Source organism: Rhinoderma darwinii, chromosome 13, assembly GCF_050947455.1.
Source record: "Rhinoderma darwinii isolate aRhiDar2 chromosome 13, aRhiDar2.hap1, whole genome shotgun sequence".
Classification (NCBI taxonomy): Eukaryota; Metazoa; Chordata; class Amphibia; order Anura; family Rhinodermatidae; genus Rhinoderma; species Rhinoderma darwinii.
Window position 1 is genome coordinate 7,564,704 of NC_134699.1, and position 12,078 is coordinate 7,576,781.

The following is a 12,078-nucleotide window of genomic DNA, read 5'->3' on the forward strand; positions in this document are numbered from 1 at the left end:
CGCGGCTCCGTCAGATGAGGAGACAGATGGTTGTGCAATTATATGACAGCAGAGGACACGCGAAGAAAGAGCCGACACTGCTGTCATAGCAACCGCGAGACCGGCCTCTAATGAGTCTAGAGAAGTGGCACCGGGGCCGTGTCCCTGAGACTTGGGCAGGAGAGGGTTAAACACGCGAACCGTCTGCAGCAAGAACAGGAGCTCGGATCAGACGATCCACCTAAAAAAAAAAAAACCGTACGATCGGCAGATTGGGGAGCGCCAAGAATCGCCCTCCCTGGGGTATCAGAATCGAGACTCTAGATTGGGACCATGAAAATAGCAGATCGCCCCCTAGTGCCGAGTTCATATATAAATGTAGATTGGATCACTATTTTTTAAAGGGCCACTAACGCTATAAACATCCACCTATCAATGTACATGAAAACAAGGGGGCAACTATTCTGCCCTTCATAGGACTTGGCACTACTCAGCCTCTCCCCAGCTTGAAATGGCTGATAACAGAGAGGCGCAGGCTACCTTCAAAGTGCAACCACCCTAAACAACTAGAAACTAAGTCCCAATTTCAAGGCCCCCGATCACTTCTATGCACTTCTTTCCCAATCAGTTCTGCAGACCCACTGACGGCTCCCCAAGTCGGAAGCTACTACATACAGCAGCTCACGTCTCAGCATCCTTAACCCCCGTGAGTACAGAAGGTCTAATATCCCTTTAAATGGACACTTCCATCTGGTTGCTATGGGTGACACCGTTTTTTCTCTAATTTCAGATTGCTGGAGGTCCCTGCAGAGAACTTCTAGTCTATCCGGGTACAGAAGACCCTGAATCCTCGTTCATCACGGCCAGTCACCAGCAGGGGGCAGAATACAGTCAATCAGGTGCGTCCGGCTCTGTACACCTGAGGGAGTCACTAGCGGATTAATCATTCGCTCGTCCCTCAGATCTTAAGTCTTCCAGACTCCGTTGTTATGGCGGCCGCGACTCCACCCAACGTGTAAATGATTGACCCATAACTTTCCAAAGGAAATACTTATTCTCTTCACTAGTTTGTCTTAAAGGGGAAGTGTCTATTTACTGCCCACTTAACAGGGGCCGTGTCTGTGAACCGGATCTATGGTTTAGAGAAATAGCAAGACCAATGTACAGCGACACAAAATGCTCCAGAGCAAAACCGAATCCTCCCACTGTGGCCCTATATCATCCCACGACTATGTACATGACCCATATACAGAACAATACATGCACATAAAGCACTATAGTGTATGTATATAATATGTACAGACTAAGAACTAGTACAAGAGGATATGTACATTCTCCTATGTGTTCACATCCATATTGGTTTAACATAGGAGCAGTATTATAGTAGTTATATTCTTGTGTATAGGGAGCAGTATTATAGTAGTTATATTCTTGTATATAGGAGGCAGTATTATAGTAGTTATATTCTTGTATATAGGGGCAGTATTATAGTAGTTATATTCTTGTATATAGGGGCAGTATTATAGTAGTTATATTCTTGTATATAGCGGGCAGTATTATAGTAGTTATATTCTTGTATATAGGGAGCAGTATTATAGTAGTTATATTCTTGTATATAGGGGGCAGTATTATAGTAGTTATATTCTTGTATATAGGGAGCAGTATTATAGTAGTTATATTCTTGTATACGGAGGGCAGTATTATAGTAGTTATATTCTTGTATATAGAGGACAGTATTATAGTAGTTATATTCTTGTATATAGGAGCAGTATTATAGTAGTTATATTCTTGTATATAGGGGCAGTATTATAGTAGTTATATTCTTGTATATAGGGGCAGTATTATAGTAGTTATATTCTTGTATATAGGAGCAGTATTATAGTAGTTATATTCTTGTATATAGGAGGCAGTATTATAGTAGTTATATTCTGGTATATAGGGGGCAGTATTATAGTAGTTATATTCTTGTATATAGGGGTAGTATTATAGTAGTTATATTCTCGTATATAGGGGTAGTATTATAGTAGTTATATTCTTGTATATAGGAGCAGTATTATAGTAGTTATATTCTTGTATATAGGGGGCAGTATTATAGTAGATATATTCTTGTATATAGGGGGCAGTATTATAGTAGTTATATTCTTGTATATAGGGGGCAGTATTATAGTAGTTATATTCTTGTATATAGGGAGCAGTATTATAGTAGTTATATTCTTGTATATAGGAGTAGTATTATAGTAGTTATATTCTTGTATATAGGAGTAGTATTATAGTAGTTATATTCTTGTATATAGGAGCAGTATTATAGTAGTTATATTCTTGTATATAGGGGTAGTATTATAGTAGTTATATTCTCGTATATAGGGACAGTATTATAGTAGTTATATTCTTGTATATAGAGGCAGTATTATAGTAGTTATATTCTTGTATATAGGGGGCAGTATTATAGTAGTTATATTCTTGTATATAGGGGCAGTATTATAGTAGTTATATTCTTGTATATAGGGAGCAGTATTATAGTAGTTATATTCTTGTATATAGGAGCAGTATTATAGTAGTTATATTCTTGTATATAGGAGCAGTACTATAGTAGTTATATTCTTGTATATAGGGGGCAGTATTATAGTAGTTATATTCTTGTATATAGGGGGCAGTATTATAGTAGTTATATTCTTGTATATAGGAGCAGTATTATAGATTTCTTCTTTTTTTGGTAGTACAACGAGTGAATGGGTTTGGACAACCACAATCTAAGGGGACAAGGAACACAGGAGCTCCTCTCAGGGTAAGAATATAGGATTTATACCAGATTTTTCTGACTATAGGTGGATCTGTCATTTTTACACTTTACATTTCCGCGTGTTCTCACTTATTAGTTAATGTGACTTTGTTTGAGTATTCTGGATTTATACTTGCACGCCGCCATTGACACATTTACCCCTATTACGGTGCATAGGCAGTGAAGTGTCAATCAGCGGTTAGAGGGCGGTGGAGTATTAATGTATACATATACCTGGACTCATATTTGCGTCGCTGGCCGAGCGCCACAAGCAGAAGTCCAAAATAGTTAATAAGTGACGGCACGCTATAAGCAGCGTGGCTCACTTTTTTGTTGCCCTCAGACGGCATATTTATCTGAGCGATCCTTTTTTTATAAAAATTTAGGTAAATGTATTTTTATAAAACGTCAACCACATAGCGGAGGAACGAGGCCGCATGAATATTAACGCATCTAGTTTGATATCGGAATGGTGTTACTGGGTCACGTTCCCTTCTCTTATATACGATACATTTTTAATAGGAAACTACCACAAACAACACCTTGCACTTGTATGGCTTTTCCTATTTGGAAAGCCCCAGTTTAGAAGAGGGTCCCTTGGAAATACACTGAACAAACGGGGCCCCGCAGGGACACCAGAGCATGGCCGGGCACCCATATAAACTGACGCAATTCCCTAATATACAGCAGAATACAGGCTGCAGATCTGCAATGTACATGTCCCGTTGCTAGATAGATATAAACGTTTTACAGGCACAGCCCCTAACACATAACCGCTACCCCACCGCTTCGTTCATATGAGGGGACTTGCACCCCTATCATGTGCTAGAAGTAAAAATGGCGCCGCGCAGGGATATCACTTCCTTTCCTGCATTGTGGATAAGCTGCGGAGATGGCCCTGGAGTGCACAGGATGTGGGGTGTCTCAATACGACAGGAAGCGGCCGCCCGGCCCCGACCTATTTCCAGTCCTTGGACGCTGCAGGTTTAAGGTCAGTGAGGAGGAAATGGTCAGAACCGTCCAAGTCGGCGCTGCCGCTCTGTAACCTTCACAGCGGAACGGAGTCTACATACAAAACGAGACCACAAGAAACGGTGACCCACAAAGGATTGTGTTCTATTGGTGAGGTGTCGTCGCAGTGTAACGCGGGTGGATGTGAGTGTTATCCTGGGTTCAGGTATTAAAGGGTCTCCAGGGGGATGTATGTAGGTTATATCACCCCCTGTGCAATACAGGATAAGGAGGAACTCTGTGTCCTCGGTATATGTTAGGGGATCATATTATATACACTGAAGGGATTGTCCCATCAGGACAACCCCTGTCCTTATGGATGTGAAGGGGGGTGGGGGGGTGTTTCTCATTCTAGACCCCTCTATGAACCAAAGAGGAGAGACGTTCATGATCAGCAGCTCCTACTCTGGTGGTTTCCATTCACTTATAGCTGACATATAACACCGCAGCGTCGGACCCGCTACCTCTTTAAAATGGGTTTATTTGGGTGTTAAAAATGGGTCACCTTTACCCAATATCCCATATTAGGGCAAATGGACATCAGAGGGGGATCCTTTGTGGCAGACCCAGCCCCGTCCATGCATTATATGGTCGAAATTCATTTTAATGGCTGCCATGTAATACTCCAGCAACCGGCAGCGATATCCGCATGGCATTCACAACGTTAACTTTATTCACGCCATTTCCAAAAATAAAAGAAGGGAGTGAGGAATTCGATAAGACTTCTTAGTCACAAAGATTCGACCTGCGCATCAAATTGTGCACAGATGGCGCCGCCATCATCCGCGCCGCGAGAATAGGACTTCGCGCAGACAACACTGCGGACCCCTTGTTGGTCTCATCTCCGCAGACATGTCGGGGGCTGCAGTATCTGACGTGCACAGAGTCCGTGGATGAGTAATACGTAACCTTGTTCACCTAGTCCCAGGGGACCCCTGTGAGGTTCGGGATATGACATGATGATCTGTCGACGTTCGTTATAATGATGTCGAGAGTCTCCTGGTCCTCGGCCGCCTCCATAACAACGGGATTCTCTACAGACCGACATTAACGATTCTTGTAACGAGGGAATTTTAATTGCACGATGAACAAGTGAGTGACCACATGACCATAAGAGATGATCAAATCTTGATTATTTTGTTGCCATGGAAACAGGAGATTAAATTAAAGGGTCACATCTCATGGCCGCACAAAAGCCCCTGCGTGAAGTGCAATAAGAAATGCAGCGGAGGAAAGGACGGACTGGAGGGGGTCACTGACGGCTGTAAAGCCTCATGGGAGCGCCGGCCGACATCCCGCAAGGCTGACAGCAGCGCGGTAATGTCTCATTATACAGGACGAGTACACAGAGAACCCATCTATGAGGTTACAAAGCAGCACGGAGCGCTTATTCGGATGGGTCTGACCATTTCCTCTCCACGACCTAAAATCCAGAGTCCGAGAGCTGGAAGTAGGTCGTGTCGGGCGGGCGCATCCTGCACCATTACTAGTAGATTTTGTCATATTCTGATCACACTCTGCAGCTCACATTGCCGGTGACTAATACTATAAAAGAGCTATTTCTGTCAATACTTTATAGTGGAAGGTGATTTCTCCTGTGCTCACTGTCGCCCCCTACTGAGTAATACACCATATGAGCTGCAAGAGGAGTGAGGGCAATGCGTTGACAACTGCTCTGTCTGAAAATAAGTAGTCATTTTTCAAACTATTAACTTCACACGCATTCATCGGAATTAGGTTTGCAGACATATCGACATATCCAGAAACAACCGCATTACATGCATAGCAGGGATTTTCCGTCACAGAAACTTCTGCAAAGTCACACGTGAACATACCCCAATACTGCCCCCTATATACAGAATATAACTACTATAATACTGCTCCTATATACAAGAATATAACTACTATAATACTGCCCCCTATATACAAGAATATAACTACTATAATACTGCCCCTATATACAAGAATATAACTACTATAATACTGCCCCCTATATACAAGAATATAACTACTATAATACTGCCCCCTATATACAAGAATATAACTACTATAATACTGCCCCTATATACAAGAATATAACTACTATAATACTGCCCCTATATACAAGAATATAACTACTATAATACTGCTCCTATATACAAGAATATAACTACTATAATACTGCTCCTATATACAAGAATATAACTACTATAATACTGCCCCCTATATACAGAATATAACTACTATAATACTGCCCCTATATACAAGAATATAACTACTATAATACTGCTCCTATATACAAGAATATAACTACTATAATACTGTCCCCTATATACAAGAATATAACTACTATAATACTGCCCCCTATATACAAGAATATAACTACTATAATACTGCCCCTATATACAAGAATATAACTACTATAATACTGCTCCTATATACAAGAATATAACTACTATAATACTGCTCCTATATACAAGAATATAACTACTATAATACTGCCCCCTATATACAGAATATAACTACTATAATACTGCCCCTATATACAAGAATATAACTACTATAATACTGCTCCTATATACAAGAATATAACTACTATAATACTGCTCCTATATACAAGAATATAACTACTATAATACTGCTCCTATATACAAGAATATAACCACTATAATACTGCTCCTATATACAAGAATATAACTACTATAATACTGCCCCCTATATACAAGAATATAACTACTATAATACTGCTCCTATATACAATATATCTACTATAATACTGCCCCTATATACAAGAATATAACTACTATAATACTGCCCCTATATACAAGAATATAACTACTATAATACGGCTCCCTATATACAAGAATATAACTACTATAATACGGCTCCCTATATACAAGAATATAACTACTATAATACTGCCACTATATACAAGAATATAACTACTATAATACTGCCCCTATATACAAGAATATAACTACTATAATACTGCCCCTATATACAAGAATATAACTACTATAATACTGCCCCCTATGTACAAGAATATATCTACTATAATACTGCCCCCTATATACAAGAATATAACTACTATAATACTGCCCCTATATACAAGAATATAACTACTATAATACTGCCCCCTATGTACAAGAATATATCTACTATAATACTGCCCCTATATACAAGAATATAACTACTATAATACTGCCCCTATATACAAGAATATAACCACTATAATACTGCCCCCTATGTACAAGAATATATCTACTATAATACTGCCCCTATATAGAAGAATATAACTACTATAATACTGCTCCTATATACAAGAATATAACGACTATAATACTGCTCCCTATATACAAGAATATAACTACTATAATACTGCTCCTATATACAAGAATATAACCACTATAATACTGCCCCCTATGTACAAGAATATATCTACTATAATACTGCCCCTATATACAAGAATATAACTACTATAATACTGCCCAAATATACAAGAATATAACTACTATAATACTGCCCCCTATATACAAGAATATAACTACTATAATACTGCTCCTATATACAAGAATATAACTACTATAATACTGCTCCTATATACAAGAATATAACTACTATAATACTGCCCCTATGTACAAGAATATAACTACTATACTACCCCCTATATACAAGAATATAACTACTATAATACTGCCCTTATATACAAGAATATAACTACTATAATACTGCCCCTATATGCAAGAATATAACTACTATAATACTGCTCCTATATGCAAGAATATAACTACTATAATACTGCTCCTATATACAAGAATATAACTACTATAATACTGCCCCCTATGTACAAGAATATAACTACTATAATACTGCTCCTATATACAAGAATATAACTACTATAATACTGCTCCTATATACAAGAATATAACTACTATAATACTGCTCCTATATACAAGAATATAACTACTATAATACTGCCCCTATATACAAGAATATAACTACTATAATACTGCCACTATATACAAGAATATAACTACTATAATACTGCCACTATATACAAGAATATAACTACTATAATACTGCCCCTATATACAATATATCTACTATAATACTGCCCCTATATACAAGAATATAACTACTATAATACTCCTCCTATATACAAGAATATAACTACTATAATACTGCCCCTATATACAATATATCTACTATAATACTGCCCCCTATATACAAGAATATAACTACTATAATACTGCCCCCTATATACAAGAATATAACTACTATAATACTGCCCCCTATATACAAGAATATAACTACTATAATACTGCTCCTATATACAAGAATATAACTACTATAATACTGCTCCCTATATACAAGAATATAACTACTATAATACTGCTCCCTATATACAAGAATATAACTACTATAATACTTCCCCTATATACAGGAATATAACTACTATAATACTGCCCCTATATACAAGAATATAACTCCTATAATACTACCCCTATATACAAGAATATAACTACTATAATACTGCCCCCTATATACAAGAATATAACTACTATAATACTGCCCCTATATACAAGAATATAACTACTATAATACTGCTCCTATATACAAGAATATAACTACTAGAATACTGCCTCCTATATACAAGAATATAACTACTATAATACTGCCCCCTATATACAAGAATATAACTACTATAATACTGCCCCTATATACAAGAATATAACTACTATAATACTGCTCCTATATACAAGAATATTCCTACTATAATACTGCCTCCTATATACAAGAATATAACTACTATAATACTGCTCCTATATACAAGAATATAACTACTATAACACTGTCCCCTATATACAAGAATATAACTACTATAACACTGCCCCCTATATACAAGAATATAACTACTATAATATTGCCCCCTATATACAAGAATATAACTACTATAATACTGCCCCTATATACAAGAATATAACTACTATAATACTGCTCCTATATACAAGAATATTCCTACTATAATACTGCCCCCAATATACAAGAATATAACTACTGTAATACTGCTCCTATATACAAGAATATAACTACTATAACACTGTCCCCTATATACAAGAATATAACTACTATAACACTGCCCCCTATATACAAGAATATAACTACTATAATATTGCTCCCTATATACAAGAATATAACTACTTTAATACTGCTCCTATATACAAGAATATAACTACTATAATACTGCTCCTATATACAAGAATATAACTACTATAATACTGCCCCTATATACAAGAATATAACTACTATAATACTGCCCCTATATACAAGAATATAACTACTATAATACTGCTCCCTATATACAAGAATATAACTACTATAATACTGCTTCTATATACAAGAATATAGCTACTAGAATACTGCCCCTATATACAAGAATATAACTACTATAATACTGCTCCCTATATACAAGAATATAACTACTATAATACTGCTCCTATATACAAGAATATAACTACTATAATACTGCCCCTATATACAAGAATATAACTACTATAATACTGCCCCTATATACAAGAATATAACTACTATAATACTGCTCCTATATACAAGAATATAACTACTATAATACTGCCCCTATATACAAGAATATAACTACTATTATACTGTCCCTATATACAAGAATATAACTACTATTATACTGCCCCTATATACAATATATCTACTATAATACTGCCCCTATATACAAGAATATGAATGTTCCCATATAGAGAACACATTTTAAAATATAATGTACATACAGAGTTCAATATAACAACGTTTCCCCTTCCCCCATCACATTGTATGTAGTAGAACAGCCGGCCGCTGAGTTTCTTACCAGGGTGTGACGCTTCATGTGTTCTCTCCTTGTAAACTTCTTGCCGCAGATCTCGCAGGGATATGGTCGCTCCCCCGTATGCGATCGCATGTGTCTTTTCAGGATGCATTGGTGCATGGCGGAGAAGCTGCAGTACGGACACTTGAACTTCTTCCGGATAACCGTGAACTCGTTCACTGCAGATGAGGAGAGCGGATCAGCAATAAATCGCATACAAATCTAATGCATCATATCCGCTATAAGAAACGTAACATCAGATAATAGACAGGGGGCTAAGAGGGTCCAGAGTATAATGTACGGGCTGATCTAGTATATTACTGTACCGTAGCGCTGCGGAGAATACCCGGCTCACGCGTAAAGACTGACCCTTTCATACGCATAGTCGTGGATCCTTCCAGTAATACAATAAGTCATCCCCTCCCCCTCCCGACTCCTCGGCCTCATCTCCTCCTGCCCTGTGCCATGTCTGATATCAACCAATGTCCTCAGATAACTGGACCAGTCTGCTCTGTAATGCCAGGAGCAAACCCAAGGGCCACGTCGCACCGCAGCCGGGAGCCACGTCGCACCGCAGCCGGGAGCCACGTCGCACGCTGTATAAATACTTGCATGTTATATTAAACAATTTATTATTTCTGGTTTTGTGCGGTCATTGTTCCAGCATTTAAACCCAGTGATCGTAACGTAAAAGGGATTCCTTGTTATGCCTCATCTGTTGCGTATTCAATTCACAGAATTACCAGAACAAGATACCAGTAATATTGTGGGGGCACTTGGTGCCTCGTGCCTCAGTACTGGCCTTGGTTTTTAGCTGCGATCACCCATGTTTTCTCTTTCACATCCCACCTGCTAAAAAAGTAATAGAGGAAGTGGCCATTGCCCTGGATCGGATAATGTTTTAACCCATTCATTCCAGGATGAGAATGATCAATCTCAATGATTTTGTACTAAAATTTTTATTAACATCGGTAATGGATGAAAAACTAGTGGAGAATCGGTGACGTCACCGGCAGAGCGGCCGACATCAAAGCCGGCGGGACTGTAAAACCTGGGAGGTGTCGGGGCAATCGTGGGAGTAAACGACGGGCGGGAAAAAACACAAACTTCATCATTAAAAATCCTGAAGCAAAACAAATAGTTTACAAACTTACAGATCAGAGAGAAAAGCAGAGTCATAAGTGACAAATATCATTTTATAGGGCGCAGCCGGCGTGTCTCCTCATGACAAACCTTCCTGAAAAAGTTTTTGTACGGATGCCTGCAGCTCCTCTACTGTTGTATTCCCATGACAACACTGCTGGTCTTTGCGCTGATGGTTCAATGTTATCTTACCGATACAAAATACCATCCATATCAATATATATGGACATTGATATGGATGGTATTTTGTATCGGTAAGATAACATTGAACCATCAGCGCAAAGACCAGCAGTGTTGTCATGGGAATACAAGACTAGAGGAGCTGTAGGCATCACTACAAAAACTTTTTCGAATGGCAAAGACCAGATTTTGGCGTCCGTCATGGACTTCAATCATTATAACATTTTCAACACTTTCTATATTAATCAGCAAAGCGTCGGGGAAACCAGAACCGAAGCTCAAGAGGAAAGTGGCCGCGACCGGACAAGTCCCTCAAATATTTCAAGCAAAAAAAAAACCTTTAAGATGCCCATAAATAATCAATATCCGACAAATCTGCCAACCAAATAATTTTTAGCCAGATCGGGGGGGGGGGGGGGGGGGGTTTACATGTGGACAGATCGATCGACTGTGGTCATGGAGTCTCTAGTCAACGGGAGATCATTTTTTTGGGTGCAAATAATTTTTGTAGCATTTGTTTACGTTAAGCTGTGGGCGTCTTATTGGCTTTTGTTTGAGTTCCAGGCTTTTAAGTGTCACTGATAAGTGTAGGTTTAGTGGGGTCGTCCCCTATAGGGGTCACCAGTTGGAGAGGGGAGCTGCGCCCATTGCTGGGAACCCCTGTGATTGGCAGCGACACTCAGAAACTTGGCCTTTGCACGACTGATCTAGTAAAAGACGAGCAGGACAGACAAAGAAGAAGAGGGGAACTTACGAGAGAGCGAGTGGGTACCTTTGGGCAGGTATTCAAAAAGCAAAGAACTTTCCTCGCCCAGGACGTCGGCCTTGAGAGAGAGCAGGCTGTTCTTGCTCAGGAGGGCGCTGCGTAGGTTGGACACGCTGGTGACCTGTGGGTGATTGTCTTTCTCCAGACCCAGCGTGTGAGGTAAGTAATTGGGTTCCCCGCCTTGTAAGGACTCTTCTCCTTGCGAGTACAGGTCTACTCGTTCCTCCCGGCTGTCGGAGCTGCCCGGCTCTATCACCGTCACGTCGTCACCTGAGAGAGGAAGAAAGGAAGGAGGTTAAGATGGCAGAGAACAGGTTGGCATACTGGGTACAACGGTCAACGAGATTCGGAAGTGCCGAAATAAAG

The 12,078-nt window shown here is 39.0% G+C and overlaps 1 protein-coding gene across 1 annotated transcript in view; it reads right to left on the bottom strand.

Moving 5' to 3' along the window:
- The window catches only part of LOC142666235 (zinc finger and BTB domain-containing protein 46-like), a 49,691-nt gene that overhangs the window by 16,678 nt on the left and 20,935 nt on the right, over positions 1 to 12,078 (bottom strand). Inside the window, exons 4-5 of the mRNA XM_075846223.1 lie at positions 11,701 to 11,982; positions 9,627 to 9,802 (exon numbers count right to left, since the gene is read on the bottom strand). Of these exons, the coding sequence (XP_075702338.1) occupies positions 9,627 to 9,802; positions 11,701 to 11,982 (458 nt within the window). The remainder of the gene's footprint in view (positions 1 to 9,626; positions 9,803 to 11,700; positions 11,983 to 12,078) is intronic.